General features: G+C 48.3%; 1 protein-coding gene across 2 annotated transcripts in view; it reads left to right on the forward strand.

Annotated features, from left to right (window-relative positions):
* Nucleotides 1–18,901, forward strand: part of LOC124018653 (UDP-GlcNAc:betaGal beta-1,3-N-acetylglucosaminyltransferase-like protein 1) — a 36,516-nt gene that overhangs the window by 8,717 nt on the left and 8,898 nt on the right. For both annotated transcript variants that reach the window (XM_046333990.1, XM_046333989.1), the window contains exons 2-4: nt 9,691–9,786; nt 10,559–10,683; nt 13,323–13,458. In XM_046333990.1, coding sequence (XP_046189946.1) covers nt 9,691–9,786; nt 10,559–10,683; nt 13,323–13,458 — 357 coding nt within the window. The remainder of the gene's footprint in view (nt 1–9,690; nt 9,787–10,558; nt 10,684–13,322; nt 13,459–18,901) is intronic.

Here is an 18,901-nt window from a genome sequence, read left to right on the forward strand (position 1 = left end):
GTCTCTCTCTCTCTCTGTCTCTCTCTGTCTATGTCTCTGTCTCTCTCTGTCTATGTCTCTGTCTCTCTCTCTGTCTCTCTCTATGTCTCTCTCTCTGTCTCTCTCTCTGTCTCTCTCTGTCTCTCTCTGTCTCTCTCTCTGTCTCTCTCTCTGTCTCTCTCTCTGTCTCTCTCTCTGTCTCTCTCTATGTCTCTCTCTCTCTCTGTCTCTCTCTGTCTCTCTCTCTCTCTCTATGTCTCTCTCTGTCTCTCTCTATGTCTCTCTCTCTCTCTCTCTCTCTATGTCTCTCTCTCTCTCTCTATGTCTCTCTCTGTCTCTCTCTATGTCTCTCTCTCTCTCTCTCTCTCTCTCTCTCTCTCTCTCTGTCTCTCTCTCTCTCTCTCTCTCTCTCTCTGTCTCTCTCTCTCTCTCTCTCTGTCTCTCTGTCTCTCTCTCTCTCTCTGTCTCTCTCTCTCTGTCTATGTCTCTCTCTCTGTCTATGTCTCTCTCTCTCTCTGTCTATGTCTCTCTCTCTCTGTCTCTCTCTCTCTCTCTCTCTCTGTCTCTCTCTGTCTATGTCTCTCTCTCTCTCTGTCTCTCTCTCTCACACTTGGTATATTTCTCTTTCCCTTTGTATGTAGTAATCTAACCCCTCAGTAACCCTCTACTCCTTCTTTCCCTCTCTCCTTTCCTTCTCTTTCTCTCTCTCCTTGTCTCTTCCTCTCTCTCTCCTCCTCTCCCCTCCTTGTCTCTCTCTACCTCTCCTCCTCTACCCTCCTTGTCTCTCTCTACCTCTCTCCTCCTCTCTCTCTCCTCCTCTCCCCTCCTTGTCTCTACCTCTCTCTCTCCTCCTCTCCCCTCCTTGTCTCTCTCTACCTCTTTCCTCCTCTCTCTCTCCTCCTCTCCCCTCCTTGTCTCTCTCTACCTCTTTCCTCCTCTCCCCTCCTTGTCTCTACCTCTCTCCTCCTCTCCCCTCCTCTCTCTCTACCTCTCTCCTCTCTTCCTCTCTACCTCTCTCTCTCTCTCTCTCTCTCTCTCTCTCTCTCTCTCTCTCTCTCTCTCTCTCTCTCTCCTAGGTTTATCTAAGATGCTGCTTGTTTTAATTCCGTGTGTGTGTGTGTGTGTGTGTGTGTGTGTGTGTGTGTGTGTGTGTGTGTGTGTGTGTGTGTGTGTGTGTGTGTGTGTGTGTGTGTGTGTGTGTGTGTGTGTGTGTGTGTGTGTGTGTGTGTGTGCGTGCGCGTGCGCGTGTGTTCCCTAGCCTGTGGAGTCTGTTCTTTCTGAGTTGAAGATATGATTGGAAGCACAGTGTTCAGCTGAAGGACATTAGATATGGCTGTTCCATAACTACACAACTCCCCCACTGTGAACACGTCACCACATCGCTATCTGTCTATCTGCCGTTGTCTTTTCCTTTCTCTCTCCCTCCTTCTCTCTCTCTCAGTATGACTGTCAAAACTTTCTCTCTCCTCTCCTCTCTGTCTCTCCCTCGTTCTCTCTCCTCTCCTCTCTGTCTCTCCCTCGTGCTCTCTCTCAGTATGACTGTCAAAACTTTCTCTCTCCTCTCCTCTCTGTCACTCCCTCGTTCTCTCTCTCAGTATGACTGTCACAACTTTCTCAACGTTCTCTCTCCTCTCCTCTCTGTCACTCCCTCGTTCTCTCTCCTCTCCTCTCTGTCACTCCCTCGTTCTCTCTCCTCTCCTCTCTGTCACTCCCTCGTTCTCTCTCTCAGTATGACTGTCACAACTTTCTCAACAAAAAAAATATAATCTTGAACCGCTGATTTGCTCAATGCAAATGTTGGAATTTAGGTTTAGAGAGAGTGGATATAAGGTGGTACACACTCACTCTCTCACACACTCACTCTCTCACACACTCACTCACTCACTCACTTAATCTCTCACACACACACACACACACACTCACTCACTCAATCTCTCACACACTCACTCACTCACTCTCTCACACACTCACTCACTCACACACACACACAATCACTCACTCAATCTCTCACACACTCACACACACACTCACACACACACACACACACACTCACTCACTCACTCAATCTCTCACACACTCACACACACACTCACTCAATCTCTCACACACTCACACACTCACACACACACTCACACACACACTCACTCACTCACTCACTCACTCACTCACTCACTCACTCACTCACTCACTCACTCACTCACTCACTCACTCACTCACTCACTCAATCTCTCACACACACACTCACACACACTCACTCACACACTCACTCAATCTCTCACACACTCACACAGACACTCACACACACACTCACTCACACACACACTCACTCACACACTCACTCACTTACTCACTCAATCTCTCACACACTCACACACACACTCACTCACACACTCACTCACTCTCTCACACACTCACTCTCTCACACACTCACTCACTCACTCACTCACTCACTCACTCACTCACTCACTCACTCACTCACTCACTCACTCACTCACTCACTCACTCTCTTCAGATTCTATATTATTCAGCTGCCCGTCCAGATGTGTTCCTCCAGTTGCATCTCTAATGGAGATCAGTGATGTGGGATAATCCCAGAGAACAGTAGTGGGGGAAGCAATGGGAGTGTTGTTGATTAGTGAGCTGGACCAGAGTCAGACTGGAACACCAGCTGGGAGAAATGCTGAGTGATTTTTAAACATTTATGTTTAACATACATCTATGACCAATATTTTTTTCTGTGAGTTCAATGTGTTTCTCTAGAGATTAAATCAGATGAATCCTGAACTGTGTGTTGTTAGTCGTTTCCTACAGGCCAATATTCAACATAGTTTAGTGCAGAAAACGTGGTAATTAACTACAATGACCATAAGCCCTCTTGCCCGGTCTGTGTGGGAAGAGAGAGAAGAGACAGAAGACGAGGGATCGAGAGCAGTTGCTGTGAGAGGTGTCTCTACCTGAAAATACATCATCCCAGTGATTGATAGTTGTTGGTATTCAGCAGTTACATAAATCTGAAGAACTACTAACATAGTGATTTTGTCAGACAGCGCAGGCAGCAGGTCTATAGAGATGAGATGATGGAATGAAATATTTGTAAGTCGCTCTGGATAAGAGCGTCTGCTAAATGACTTAAATGTAAATGTAAATGTAAATAATACAGTTGTCAAATAGAACAAATATATACACAAGTAGAATATTTAATATATATATTTAATATAGCTCTCTAGTCTCTAGTATCTCTAGTCTCTAGTATCTCTAGTCTCTAGTCTCTCTAGTCTCTCTAGCAGGGTGTTGATATCTCACTGCTCTCTAGTCTCTAGTATCTCTAGTCTCTCTAGCAGGGTGTTGATATCTCACTGCTCTCTAGTCTCTAGTATCTCTAGTCTCTCTAGCAGGGTGTTGATATCTCACTGCTCTCTAGTCTCTAGTATCTCTAGTCTCTCTAGCAGGGTGTTGATATCTCACTGCTCTCTAGTCTCTCTAGCAGGGTGTTGATATCTCACTGCTCTCTAGTCTCTAGTATCTCTAGTCTCTAGTCTCTCTAGTCTCTCTAGCAGGGTGTTGATATCTCACTGCTCTCTAGTCTCTAGTATCTCTAGTCTCTCTAGCAGGGTGTTGATATCTCACTGCTCTCTAGTCTCTAGTATCTCTAGTCTCTCTAGTCTCTCTAGCAGGGTGTTGATATCTCACTGCTCTCTAGTCTCTCTAGTATCTCTAGTCTCTAGTCTCTAGTCTCTCTAGTCTCTCTAGTCTCTCTAGCAGGGTGTTGATATCTCACTGCTCTCTCTCTAGTATCTCTAGTCTCTCTAGTCTCTCTAGTCTCTCTAGCAGGGTGTTGATATCTCACTGCTCTCTAGTCTCTAGTCTCTCTAGTCTCTCTAGCAGGGTGTTGATATCTCACTGCTCTCTAGTCTCTCTAGTATCTCTAGTCTCTAGTCTCTCTAGTCTCTCTAGTCTCTAGTCTCTCTAGTCTCTCTAGCAGGGTGTTGATATCTCACTGCTCTCTAGTCTCTAGTATCTCTAGTCTCTCTAGTCTCTCTAGCAGGGTGTTGATATCTCACTGCTCTCTAGTCTCTAGTATCTCTAGTCTCTCTAGTCTCTCTAGCAGGGTGTTGATATCTCACTGCTCTCTAGTCTCTCTAGTATCTCTAGTCTCTAGTCTCTCTAGTCTCTCTAGTCTCTAGTCTCTCTAGTCTCTCTAGCAGGGTGTTGATATCTCACTGCTCTCTAGTCTCTCTAGTATCTCTAGTCTCTAGTCTCTCTAGTCTCTCTAGCAGGGTGTTGATATCTCACTGCTCTCTAGTCTCTAGTCTCTCTAGTCTCTCTAGTCTCTCTAGCAGGGTGTTGATATCTCACTGCTCTCTAGTCTCTAGTATCTCTAGTCTCTCTAGTCTCTCTAGCAGGGTGTTGATATCTCACTGCTCTCTAGTCTCTCTAGTATCTCTAGTCTCTCTAGTCTCTCTAGCAGGGTGTTGATATCTCACTGCTCTCTAGTCTCTAGTATCTCTAGTCTCTCTAGTCTCTCTAGCAGGGTGTTGATATCTCACTGCTCTCTAGTCTCTAGTATCTCTAGTCTCTCTAGCAGGGTGTTGATATCTCACTGCTCTCTAGTCTCTAGTATCTCTAGTCTCTCTAGTCTCTCTAGCAGGGTGTTGATATCTCACTGCTCTCTAGTCTCTCTAGCAGGGTGTTGATATCTCACTGCTCTCTAGTCTCTCTAGCAGGGTGTTGATATCTCACTGCTCTCTAGTCTCTCTAGCAGGGTGTTGATATCTCACTGCTCTCTAGCAGGGTGTTGATATCTCACTGCTCTCTAGTCTCTCTAGTCTCTCTAGCAGGGTGTTGATATCTCACTGCTCTCTAGTCTCTCTAGTCTGTCTAGCAGGGTGTTGATATCTCACTGCTCTCTAGTCTCTCTCTAGCAGGGTGTTGATATCTCACTGCTCTCTAGCAGGGTGTTGATATCTCACTGCTCTCTAGTATCTCTAGCAGGGTGTTGATATCTCACTGTTCTCTAGTCTCTCTCTAGCAGGGTGTTGATATCTCACTGCTCTCTAGTCTCTCTAGCAGGGTGTTGATATCTCACTGCTCTCTAGTCTCTCTAGCAGGGTGTTGATATCTCACTGCTCTCTAGTCTCTCTAGTCTCTCTAGTCTCTCTAGCAGGGTGTTGATATCTCACTGCTCTCTAGTCTCTCTAGCAGGGTGTTGATATCTCACTGCTCTCTAGTCTCTCTAGCAGGGTGTTGATATCTCACTGCTCTCTAGTCTCTCTAGTCTCTCTAGCAGGGTGTTGATATCTCACTGCTCTCTAGTCTCTCTAGCAGGGTGTTTATCTCACTGCTCTCTAGTCTCTCTAGCAGGGTGTTGATATCTCACTGCTCTCTAGTCTCTCTCTAGCAGGGTGTTGATATCTCACTGCTCTCTAGACTCTCTTGCAGGGTGTTGATATCTCACTGCTCTCTAGTCTCTCTAGCAGGGTGTTGATATCTCACTGCTCTCTAGTCTCTCTAGCAGGGTGTTGATATCTCACTGCTCTCTAGTCTCTCTAGCAGGGTGTTGATATCTCACTGCTCTATAGTCTCTCTCTAGCAGGGTGTTGATATCTCACTGATCTCTAGCAGGGTGTTTATCTCACTGCTCTCTAGTCTCTCTCTAGCAGGGTGTTGATATCTCACTGCTCTCTAGTATCTCTAGCAGGGTGTTGATATCTCACTGTTCTCTAGTCTCTCTCTAGCAGGGTGTTGATATCTCACTGCTCTCTAGTCTCTCTAGCAGGGTGTTGATATCTCACTGCTCTCTAGTCTCTCTAGCAGGGTGTTGATATCTCACTGCTCTCTAGTCTCTCTAGTCTCTCTAGCAGGGTGTTGATATCTCACTGCTCTCTAGTCTCTCTAGCAGGGTGTTGATATCTCACTGCTCTCTAGTCTCTCTAGCAGGGTGTTGATATCTCACTGCTCTCTAGTCTCTCTAGTCTCTCTAGTCTCTCTAGCAGGGTGTTGATATCTCACTGCTCTCTAGTCTCTCTAGCAGGGTGTTTATCTCACTGCTCTCTAGTCTCTCTAGCAGGGTGTTGATATCTCACTGCTCTCTAGTCTTTCTCTAGCAGGCTGTTGATATCTCACTGCTCTCTAGACTCTCTAGCAGGGTGTTGATATCTCACTGCTCTATAGTCTCTCTCTAGCAGGGTGTTGATATCTCACTGCTCTCTAGTCTCTCTAGCAGGGTGTTGATATCTCACTGCTCTCTAGTCTCTCTAGCAGGGTGTTGATATCTCACTGCTCTCTAGTCTCTCTAGCAGGGTGTTGATATCTCACTGCTCTATAGTCTCTCTCTAGCAGGGTGTTGATATCTCACTGCTCTCTAGTCTCTCTAGCAGGGTGTTGATATCTCACTGCTCTCTAGTCTCTCTCTAGCAGGGTGTTGATATCTCACTGCTCTCTAGTCTCTCTCTAGCAGGGTGTTGATATCTCACTGCTCTCTAGCAGGGTGTTGATATCTCACTGCTCTCTAGTCTCTCTCTAGCAGGGTGTTGATATCTCACTGCTCTCTAGTCTCTCACTAGCAGGGTGTTGATATCTCACTGCTCTCTAGTCTCTCTCTTGCAGGGTGTTGATATCTCACTGCTCTATAGTCTCTCTCTAGCAGGGTGTTGATATCTCACTGCTCTATAGTCTCTCTCTAGCAGGGTGTTGATATCTCACTGCTCTCTAGTCTCTCTCTAGCAGGGTGTTGATATCTCACTGCTCTCTAGTCTCTCTCTAGCAGGGTGTTGATATCTCACTGCTCTCTAGTCTCTCTCTAGCAGGGTGTTGATATCTCACTGCTCTATAGTCTCTCTCTAGCAGGGTGTTGATATCTCACTGCTCTCTAGTCTCTCTCTAGCAGGGTGTTGATATCTCACTGCTCTCTAGTCTCTCTAGCAGGGTGTTGATATCTCACTGCTCTCTAGTCTCTCTAGCAGGGTGTTTATATCTCACTGCTCTCTAGTCTCTTTCTAGCAGGGTGTTGATATCTCACTGCTCTCTAGTCTCTCTAGTCTCTCTAGCAGGGTGTTGATATCTCACTGCTCTCTAGTCTCTCTCTAGCAGGGTGTTGATATCTCACTGCTCTCTAGTCTCTCTCTAGCATGGTGTTGATATCTCACTGCTCTCTAGTCTCTCTAGCAGGGTGTTGATATCTCACTGCTCTCTAGTCTCTCTAGTCTCTCTAGCAGGGTGTTGATATCTCACTGCTCTCTAGTCTCTCTCTAGCAGGGTGTTGATATCTCACTGCTCTCTAGTCTCTCTCTAGCAGGGTGTTGATATCTCACTGCTCTCTAGTCTCTCTGGTCTCTCTAGTATCTCTAGCAGGGTGTTGATATCTCACTGCTCTCTAGTCTCTCTAGCAGGGTGTTGATATCTCACTGCTCTCTAGTCTCTCTAGCAGGGTGTTGATATCTCACTGCTCTCTAGTCTCTCTAGTCTCTCTAGCAGGGTGTTGATATCTCACTGATCTCTAGTATCTCTAGCAGGGTGTTGATATCTCACTGCTCTCTAGTCTCTCTAGTCTCTCTAGTCTCTCTAGTCTCTCTAGCAGGGTGTTGATATCTCACTGATCTCTAGTATCTCTAGCAAGGTGTTGATATCTCACTGCTCTCTAGTCTCTCTAGCAGGGTGTTGATATCTCACTGCTCTCTAGCAGGGTGTTGATATCTCACTGCTCTCTAGTATCTCTAGCAGGGTGTTGATATCTCACTGATCTCTAGCAGGGTGTTGATATCTCACTGCTCTCTAGTCTCTCTCTAGCAGGGTGTTGATATCTCACTGCTCTCTAGTCTCTCTAGTATCTCTAGCAGGGTGTTGATATCTCACTGCTCTATAGTCTCTCTAGTATCTCTAGCAGGGTGTTGATATCTCACTGCTCTCTAGTCTCTCTCTAGCAGGGTGTTGATATCTCACTGCTCTCTAGTCTCTCTAGTCTCTCTAGCAGGGTGTTGATATCTCACTGCTCTCTAGTCTCTCTAGTATCTCTAGCAGGGTGTTGATATCTCACTGCTCTCTAGTCTCTCTAGCAGGGTGTTGATATTACATTTACATTTACATTTAAGTCATTTAGCAGACGCTCTTATCCAGAGCGACTTACAAATTGGTGCATTCACCTTATGACATCCAGTGGAACAGCCACTTTACAATAGTGCATCTAAATATTTTAAGGGGGGGAGGGGGTGAGAAGGATTACTTTATCCTATCCTAAGTATTCCTTAAAGAGGTGGGGTTTCAGGTGTCTCCGGAAGGTGGTGATTGACTCCGCTGTCCTGGCGTCGTGAGGGAGTTTGTTCCACCATTGGGGAGCCAGAGCAGCGAACAGTTTTGACTGGGCTGAGCGGGAACTGTACTTCCTCAGTGGTAGGGAGACGAGCAGGCCAGAGGTGGATGAACGCAGTGCCCTTATTTGGGTGTAGGGCCTGATCAGAGCCTGGAGGTACTGAGGTGCCGTTCCCCTCACAGCTCCGTAGGCAAGCACCATGGTCTTGTAGCGGATGCGAGCTTCAACTGGAAGCCAGTGGAGAGAGCGGAGGAGCGGGGTGACGTGAGAGAACTTGGGAAGGTTGAACACTAGACGGGCTGCGGCGTTCTGGATGAGTTGTAGGGGTTTAATGGCACAGGCAGGAGCCCAGCCAACAGCGAGTTGCAGTAATCCAGACGGGAGATGACAAGTGCCTGGATTAGGACCTGCGCCGCTTCCTGTGTGAGGCAGGGTCGTACTCTGCGGATGTTGTAGAGCATGAACCTACAGGAACGTGCCACCGTCTTGATGTTAGTTGAGAACGACAGGGTGTTGTCCAGGATCACACCAAGGTTCTTAGCGCTCTGGGAGGAGGACACAATGGAGTTGTCAACCGTGATGGCGAGATCATGGAACGGGCAGTCCTTCCCGGGAGGAAGAGCAGCTCCGTCTTGCCAAGTTCAGCTTGAGGTGGTGATCCGTCATCCACACTGATATGTCTGCCAGACATGCAGAGATGCGGTCGCCACCTGGTCATCAGAAGGGGAAAGGAGAAGATTAATTGTGTGTCGTCTGCATAGCAATGATAGGAGAGACCATGTGAGGTTATGACAGAGCCAAGTGACTTGGTGTATAGCGAGAATAGGAGAGGGCCTAGAACAGAGCCCTGGGGGACACCAGTGGTGAGAGCGCGTGGTGAGGAGACAGATTCTCGCCACGCCACCTGGTAGGAGCGACCTGTCAGGTAGGACGCAATCCAAGCGTGGGCCGCGCCAGAGATGCCCAACTCGGAGAGGGTGGAGAGGAGGATCTGATGGTTCACAGTATCGAAGGCAGCCGATAGGTCTAGAAGGATGAGAGCAGAGGAGAGAGAGTTAGCTTTAGCGGTGCGGAGCGCCTCCGTGATACAGAGAAGAGCAGTCTCAGTTGAATGACTAGTCTTGAAACCTGCTCTCTAGTCTCTCTCGCAGGGTGTTGATATCTCACTGCTCTCTAGTCTCTCTAGCAGGGTGTTGATATCTCACTGCTCTCTAGTATCTCTAGCAGGGTGTTGATATCTCACTGCTCTCTAGTCTCTCTAGCAGGGTGTTGATATCTCACTGCTCTCTAGTATCTCTAGTCTCTCTAGTCTCTCTAGCAGGGTGTTGATATCTCACTGCTCTCTAGTCACTGGATCCACAAGCAGTCCGGCGCCGCTGAGTGTGTGTGTGTCTCCCCTCTCTCAGGTGTACACCTCTCACGGCCCTACGGTCATCATGCCAACATGGTTCTGCTCCAGGGATTGGTTCCAGCGGGTCGGAACCTTTGACGAGGGCGGCAAGGTGAGACTCCACCCCTAAAACATCTCCACGCAAGTCAAATTTAGAATCTAAAACCAACCACTTATGCAGATTTGAATGATTTGAACAGTGGGTCCACCGAGTCTGAAAAGGAAGGGAAGTCGAGGGAGACTTCCCTTTCAGGTGTGCTCAGGGGTTAGAGGTCAAGAAGTGCAAGCACAAGACTGCATGAGGACTCCTCTAATTTGTCCAACTTTAGATCACAAATCCATTTGAATAATGTGTGACCTCACTCTTCCCTTCTCTACCACCTCCTCCCTCATCACCCTCTTCCCCCTCTCTTCTCCTGTCCTCTTATCTTTCCTCTCTCTTCTTCTCTCCTTTCCTCTTCTTCTCTCCTGTCCTTTTCTTCTCTCCTGTCCTCTTCTTCTCTCCTGTCCTCTTCTTCTCTCCTGTCCTTTTCTTCTCTCCTGTCCTCTTCTTCTCTCCTGTCCTCTTCTTTCTTCTCTCTTCTTCTCTCCTGTCCTCTTCTCTTTCCTCTCTCTTCTTCTCAACTGTCCTCCACTCTTCTCTTCTCTCATCTCCTCTCCTCTCTCTTCTACTCTCCTATCCTCTTCTTTCCTCTCTCTTCTACTCTATTGTCCTCTTCTCTCCTGTCCTCCTCTCTTTCATCTCTCTTCTTCTCTCCTGTCCTCCTCTCTTTCCTCTCCTTCTCTCCTGTCCTCCTCTCTTTCCTCTCTCTTCTTCTCTCCTGTCCTCTTCTCTTTCCTCTCTCCTCTTCTCTCTCCTCTCTATTCTTATCTCTCCTCTCCAGGGAGTTCCAGAGGATCTGTTGTGGTTCTATCAGAGTGTTGGTCAGGGAGGAGGTGTGGTCAGAGTGGACCAGTGTTTACTAGTCTACCGCTACCATCAACAAGCTGCTACACACTCTGTCCTGGAGTAAGACATGCACACACAGCCACGGGACGCGTGCCAGGCAGTGGCCAGGTCCGATGGAAACAGGATGGAGCCTGCAGTTTCCACACACACACACACACACACACACACACACACACACACACACACACACACACACACACACACACACACACACACACACACACACACACACACACACACACACACACACACACACACACACACACACACACACACACACACACACACACACAACATGTCCTCCAGCTACACACAGCTGTCCAGCTGACCCCTTCCTGAGCCTCATCCTTGGACACACACACTCAGCTCTGGAATTCCCTTGCCGTGTGTGTGTGTTGCCCTTTACAACCTCTATAGCGACACACACACACGTAGGACACGCGTAGCGGAAAGCCTGTTTCTGTAAATACTCTGCAGGGAAGACCTCTCCTCTTCCCTCATAACCTCCTCCCTCATATCCTCCTCCCTCTCATCCCCTTGTTCCTGTTATCACTCCTTCCTTCCTTCCATCTGTCCATCGTATATCTAACCTTGTTGACGCGCTGTCACCATCTACTCCTTTACAAATCATCCTCTCCTCCCTCTCTCCTCTCTCTCTTCCTTCTCTCTTCCCTCTCTCTTCCCTCTCTCCTCCCTCTCTCTTCCATCTCTCTTCCCTCTCTCCTCTCTCTCTTCCCTCTCTCCTCCCTCTCTCTTCCATCTCTCTTCCCTCTCTCTTCCCTCTCTCCTCCCTCTCTCTTCCCTCTCTCTTCCCTCTCTCTTCCCTCTCTTCCCTCTCTCTCTTCCCTCTCTCCTCCCTCTCTCTTCCCTCTCTCCTCCCTCTCTCCTCTCTTCCCTCTCTCTTCCCTCTCTCCTCTCCTCCCTCTCTCCTCCCTCTCTCTTCCCTCTCTCCTCTCCTCCCTTTCTCCTCCCTCTCTCTTCCCTCTCTCTTCCCTTTCTCTTCCCTCTCTCCTCTCTTCCCTCTCTCCTCCCTCTCTCCTCTCTCTCTCTTCCCTCTCTCCTCCCTCTCTCTTCCCTCTCTCCTTCCTCTTTTTCCTCCCTCTCTCCTCCCTCTCTCCTCCCTCTCTCTTCCCTCTCTCTTCCCTTCCCTCTCTCTTCCCTCTCTCCTCCCTCTCTCTTCCCTCTCTCCTCCCTCTCTCTTCCCTCTCTCTTCCCTCTCTCTTCCCTCTCTTCCCTCTCTCTCTTCCCTCTCTCCTCCCTCTCTCTTCCCTCTCTCTTCCCTCTCTCTTCCCTCTCTTCCCTCTCTCCTCTCCTTCCTCTTTTTCCTCCCTCTCTCCTCCCTCTCTCTTCCCTCTCTCTTCCCTCTCTCCTCTCTTCCCTCTCTCTTCCCTCTCTCCTCCCTCTCTCTTCCATCTCTCTTCCCTCTCTCTTCCCTCTCTCCTCCCTCTCTCTTCCCTCTCTCTTCCCTCTCTCTTCCCTCTCTTCCCTCTCTCTCTTCCCTCTCTCTTCCCTCTCTCCTCTCTTCCCTCTCTCTTCCCTCTCTCCTCTCCTCCCTTTCTCCTCCCTCTCTCTTCCCTCTCTCTTCCCTTTCTCTTCCCTCTCTCCTCTCTTCCCTCTCTCCTCCCTGTCTCCTCTCTCTCTCTTCCCTCTCTCCTCCCTCTCTCTTCCCTCTCTCCTCTCCTCCCTCTCTCCTCCCTCTCTCCTCCCTCTCTCTTCCCTCTCTCCTCTCTTCCCTCTCTCTTCCCTCTCTCCTCCCTCTCTCTTCCCTCTCTCCTCTCTTCCCTCTCTCCTCCCTCTCTCTTCCCTCTCTCCTCTCTTCCCTCTCTCTTCCCTCTCCTCCCTCTCTCTTCCCTCTCTCCTCTCTTCCCTCTCTCCTCTCTTCCCTCTCTCCTCTCTTCCCTCTCTCCTCTCCTCCCTCTTCCCTCTCTCCTCTCCTCCCTCTCTCTTCCCTCTCTCCTCTCCTCCCTCTCTCTTCCCTCTCTCCTCTCTTCCCTCTCTCCTCTCCTCCCTCTTCCCTCTCTCTTCTGTCTCTCCTCTCTCCTCCCTCTCCCTTCTCTTTCTATTTGTCTATCAGTCATATTTCCAGCTCCTTCTGTTATCTCTCACTTAACTTCTCCCTCTGTCTCTCACTCTCTCTGTTTCTCTTTTCTACCATCTTAAATCTCCAGACACTTCACACTTCTGAGTCAATCCCTCTACGATTACATATCGTGTGTGTGTGTGTGTGTGTGTGTGTCCACACTGCATGTATATATTTCTATGTGTTAATCTAGGTCCCCCTAAATCAAAGCATCAGTGAAACTGCTAAAGGAAGCAATATGGGGACCACCCATGCACAGTGTGTATGTGTTTTAATTGATGTGTGTGTGTGTGTGTGTGTGTGTGTGTGTGTGTGTGTGTGTGTGTGTGTGTGTGTGTGTGTGTGTGTGTGTGTGTGTGTGTGTGTGTGTGTGTGTGTGTGTGTGTGTGTGTGTGTGTGTGTGTGTGTGTGTGTGTGTGTATTTGACTAGAACCATGGTTTATGGTGGTGGATTAGGGTTGTTTGTCATGGAGGCCCAGTGTTTCAGTCAAACCATCACATCAGAGGAAGAGCTCACTAATGTCTCCATATGATAACTATCAGGCTGTTGTTCTAGGTGTGTGTGTGTGTGTGTGTGTGGTCCATGTCTGTAACTCCTCCTCTGTCCTCCGGTCTCCAGGGAAACCATTTGGAACCTCCGTGTGGCCTTCCTCCATGAGAGAGTTATCAACCAATGGGAATCCTTCACCATATGGAATGCTGGGAAACAGGGCCGGAAACTATACCGCTGCCTCAGTTCCTTCAATCAGAAGAAGGTATGTACCTTTTCAACAGCCAATCGCAAAGATTATGCAACACTTGCTAGCCAATCAGGAGAGGTTAACAAAACTCTCAATAGCCAATTAGGTTGCATCTTCCACAGTCAGTGCTCTCTGATTGGTAGGATCAGGTGACCCTCCTCCCCAGAACACAGTGCTGACCTTAGATCTGTTTGTAGGGTCAATGATCCTTTATCCCGTGTCCTCTGATCCGTCATGACAACATGGAGCTGTTTATCCTGTGTCCTCTGATCCATCATGACAACATGGAGCTGTTTATCCTGTGTCCTCTGATCCATCATGACAACATGGAGCTGTGTCCTCTGATCCGTCATGACAACATGGAGCTGTGTCCTCTGATCCGTCATGACAACATGGAGCTGTTTATCCTGTGTCCTCTGATCCATCATGACAACATGGAGCTGTGTCCTCTGATCCATCATGACAACACGGAGCTGTTTATCCTGTGTCCTCTGATCCATCATGACAACATGGAGCTGTGTCCTCTGATCCATCATGACAACACAGAGCTGTTTATCCTGTGTCCTCTGATCCGTCATGACAACATGGAGCTGTGTCCTCTGATCCATCATGACAACATGGAGCTGTTTATCCTGTGTCCTCTGATCCATCATGACAACATGGAGCTGTTTATCCTGTGTCCTCTGATCCGTCATGACAACACGGAGCTGTGTCCTCTGATCCGTCATGACAACAAGGAGCTGTTTATCCTGTGTCCTCTGATCCATCATGACAACATGGAGCTGTTTATCCTGTGTCCTCTGATCCATCATGACAACATGGAGCTGTGTCCTCTGATCCGTCATGACAACACGGAGCTGTTTATCCCGTGTCCTCTGATCCGTCATGACAACATGGAGCTGTTTATCCTGTGTCCTCTGATCCATCATGACAACATGGAGCTGTGTCCTCTGATCCGTCATGACAACATGGAGCTGTTTATCCTGTGTCCTCTGATCCGTCATGACAACGTGGAGCTGTGTCCTCTGATCCATCATGACAACATGGAGCTGTTTATCCTGTGTCCTCTGATCGATCATGACAACACGGAGCTGTTTATCCTGTGTCCTCTGATCCGTCATGACAACATGGAGCTGTGTCCTCTGATCCATCATGACAACATGGAGCTGTTTATCCTGTGTCCTCTGATCCATCATGACAACATGGAGCTGTTTATCCTGTGTCCTCTGATCCGTCATGACAACACGGAGCTGTGTCCTCTGATCCATCATGACAACATGGAGCTGTGTCCTCTGGTCCGTCATGACAACATGGAGCTGTTTATCCTGTGTCCTCTGATCCGTCATGACAACGTGGAGCTGTGTCCTCTGATCCATCATGACAACATGGAGCTGTTTATCCTGTGTCCTCTGATCCGTCATGACAACATGGAGCTGTTTATCCTGTGTCCTCTGATCCGTCATGACAACACGGAGCTGTTTATCCTGTGTCCTCTGATCCGTCATGACAACATGGAGCTGTGTCCTCTGATCCATCATGCCAACATGGAGCTGTTTATCCTTTGTCCTCTGATCCATCATGACAACATGGAGCTGTGTCCTCTGATCCATCATGACAACATGGAGCTGTGACCTCTGATCCATCATGACAACATGGAGCTGTGTCCTCTGATCCATCATGACAACATGGAGCTGTGTCCTCTGATCCGTCATGACAACGTGGAGCTGTGTCCTCTGATCCATCATGACAACATGGAGCTGTTTATCCTTTGTCCTCTGATCCATCATGACAACATGGAGCTGTGTCCTCTGATCCGTCATGACAACAGACAACATGGAGCTGTTTATCCTGTGTCCTCTGATCCACCATGACAACGTGGAGCTGTGTCCTCTGATCCGTCATGACAACATGGAGCTGTGTCCTCTGATCCATCATGACAACATGGAGCTGTTTATCCTGTGTCCTCTGATCCACCATGACAACATGGAGCTGTTTATCCTGTGTCCTCTGATCCGTCATGACAACATGGAGCTGTTTATCCTGTGTCCTCTGATCCGTCATGACAACATGGAGCTGTTTATCCTGTGTCCTCTGATCCATCATGACAACATGGAGCTGTGTCCTCTGATCCATCATGACAACATGGAGCTGTTTATCCCGTGTCTTCTGATCCATCATGACAACACGGAGCTGTTTATCCTTTGTCCTCTGATCCATCATGACAACATGGAGCTGTGTCCTCTGATCCGTCATGACAACATGGAGCTGTTTATCCTGTGTCCCCTGATCCATCATGACAACACGGAGCTGTTTATCCTGTGTCCTCTGATCCGTCATGACAACACGGAGCTGTTTATCCTGTGTCCTCTGATCCGTCATGACAACACGGAGCTGTGTCCCCTGATCCATCATGACAACATGGAGCTGTTTATCCTTTGTCCTCTGATCCATCATGACAACATGGAGCTGTGTCCTCTGATCTGTCATGACAACATGGAGCTGTTTATCCTGTGTCCCCTGATCCATCATGACAACACGGAGCTGTTTATCCTGTGTCCTCTGATCCGTCATGACAACACGGAGCTGTTTATCCTGTGTCCTCTGATCCGTCATGACAACACGGAGCTGTGTCCTCTGATCCATCATGACAACATGGAGCTGTGTCCTCTGATCCGTCATGACAACATGGAGCTGTGTCCTCTGATCCGTCATGACAACATGGAGCTGTTTATCCTGTGTCCTCTGATCCATCATGACAACATGGAGCTGTGTCCTCTGATCCATCATGACAACACGGAGCTGTTTATCCTGTGTCCTCTGATCCATCATGACAACATGGAGCTGTGTCCTCTGATCCATCATGACAACACGGAGCTGTTTATCCTGTGTCCTCTGATCCGTCATGACAACATGGAGCTGTGTCCTCTGATCCATCATGACAACATGGAGCTGTTTATCCTGTGTCCTCTGATCCATCATGACAACATGGAGCTGTTTATCCTGTGTCCTCTGATCCGTCATGACAACACGGAGCTGTGTCCTCTGATCCGTCATGACAACAAGGAGCTGTTTATCCTGTGTCCTCTGATCCATCATGACAACATGGAGCTGTTTATCCTGTGTCCTCTGATCCATCATGACAACATGGAGCTGTTTATCCTGTGTCCTCTGATCCGTCATGACAACATGGAGCTGTTTATCCTGTGTCCTCTGATCCATCATGACAACATGGAGCTGTTTATCCTGTGTCCTCTGATCCATCATGACAACATGGAGCTGTGTCCTCTGATCCATCATGACAACATGGAGCTGTGTCCTCTGATCCGTCATGACAACACGGAGCTGTTTATCCCGTGTCCTCTGATCCGTCATGACAACATGGAGCTGTTTATCCTGTGTCCTCTGATCCATCATGACAACATGGAGCTGTGTCCTCTGATCCGTCATGACAACATGGAGCTGTTTATCCTGTGTCCTCTGATCCGTCATGACAACGTGGAGCTGTGTCCTCTGATCCATCATGACAACATGGAGCTGTGTCCTCTGATCCATCATGACAACATGGAGCTGTGTCCTCTGGTCCGTCATGACAACATGGAGCTGTTTATCCTGTGTCCTCTGATCCGTCATGACAACGTGGAGCTGTGTCCTCTGATCCATCATGACAACATGGAGCTGTTTATCCTGTGTCCTCTGATCCGTCATGACAACATGGAGCTGTTTATCCTGTGTCCTCTGATCCGTCATGACAACACGGAGCTGTTTATCCTGTGTCCTCTGATCCGTCATGACAACATGGAGCTGTGTCCTCTGATCCATCATGCCAACATGGAGCTGTTTATCCTTTGTCCTCTGATCCATCATGACAACATGGAGCTTTGTCCTCTGATCCATCATGACAACATGGAGCTGTGACCTCTGATCCATCATGACAACATGGAGCTGTGTCCTCTGATCCATCATGACAACATGGAGCTGTTTATCCTTTGTCCTCTGATCCATCATGACAACATGGAGCTGTGTCCTCTGATCCGTCATGACAACAGACAACATGGAGCTGTTTATCCTGTGTCCTCTGATCCATCATGACAACATGGAGCTGTTTATCCTGTGTCCTCTGATCCGTCATGACAACATGGAGCTGTTTATCCTGTGTCCTCTGATCCGTCATGACAACATGGAGCTGTTTATCCTGTGTCCTCTGATCCGTCATGACAACATGGAGCTGTTTATCCTTTGTCCTCTGATCCATCATGACAACATGGAGCTGTGTCCTCTGATCCGTCATGACAACATGGAGCTGTTTATCCTGTGTCCCCTGATCCATCATGACAACACGGAGCTGTTTATCCTGTGTCCTCTGATCCGTCATGACAACACGGAGCTGTTTATCCTGTGTCCTCTGATCCGTCATGACAACACGGAGCTGTGTCCCTGATCCATCATGACAACATGGAGCTGTTTATCCTTTGTCCTCTGATCCATCATGACAACATGGAGCTGTGTCCTCTGATCTGTCATGACAACATGGAGCTGTTTATCCTGTGTCCCCTGATCCATCATGACAACACGGAGCTGTTTATCCTGTGTCCTCTGATCCGTCATGACAACACGGAGCTGTTTATCCTGTGTCCTCTGATCCGTCATGACAACACGGAGCTGTGTCCTCTGATCCATCATGACAACATGGAGCTGTGTCCTCTGATCCGTCATGACAACACAGAGCTGTGTCCTCTGATCCATCATGACAACATGGAGCTGTTTATCCTGTGTCCTCTGATCCATCATGACAACACGGAGGTGTTTATCCTTTGTCCTCTGATCCGTCATGACAACATGGAGCTGCATCTCAAATGGCACTATTCCCTATTTAGTGTCAATAATAGGATCCGATTTGGTCAAAAGTAGTGCACTGAATAGGGAATAGGATACGATTTGGGACACTCTGTGTTGAGACACTGTAGTAGGAGGAGCCAGCTGGTCCCAACTGGTCATAATGGGTCGTGGATCACAATCTACTCTGATCCATCATGACAACACTGAGGTGTTTATCCTGTGTCCTCTGATCCATCATGACAACATGGAGCTGTTTATCCTGTGTCCTCTGATCCATCATGACAACATGGAGCTGTTTATCCTGTGTCCTCTGATCCGTCATGACAACATGGAGCTGTTTATCCTGTGTCCTCTGATCCATCATGACAACATGGAGCTGTTTATCCTGTGTCCTCTGATCCATCATGACAACATGGAGCTGTGTCCTCTGACCCATCATGACAACATGGAGCTGTGTCCTCTGATCCGTCATGACAACACGGAGCTGTTTATCCCGTGTCCTCTGATCCGTCATGACAACATGGAGCTGTTTATCCTGTGTCCTCTGATCCATCATGACAACATGGAGCTGTGTCCTCTGATCCGTCATGACAACATGGAGCTGTTTATCCTGTGTCCTCTG

Source organism: Oncorhynchus gorbuscha, unplaced genomic scaffold (assembly GCF_021184085.1).
Source record: "Oncorhynchus gorbuscha isolate QuinsamMale2020 ecotype Even-year unplaced genomic scaffold, OgorEven_v1.0 Un_scaffold_554, whole genome shotgun sequence".
NCBI lineage: Eukaryota > Metazoa > Chordata > Actinopteri > Salmoniformes > Salmonidae > Oncorhynchus > Oncorhynchus gorbuscha.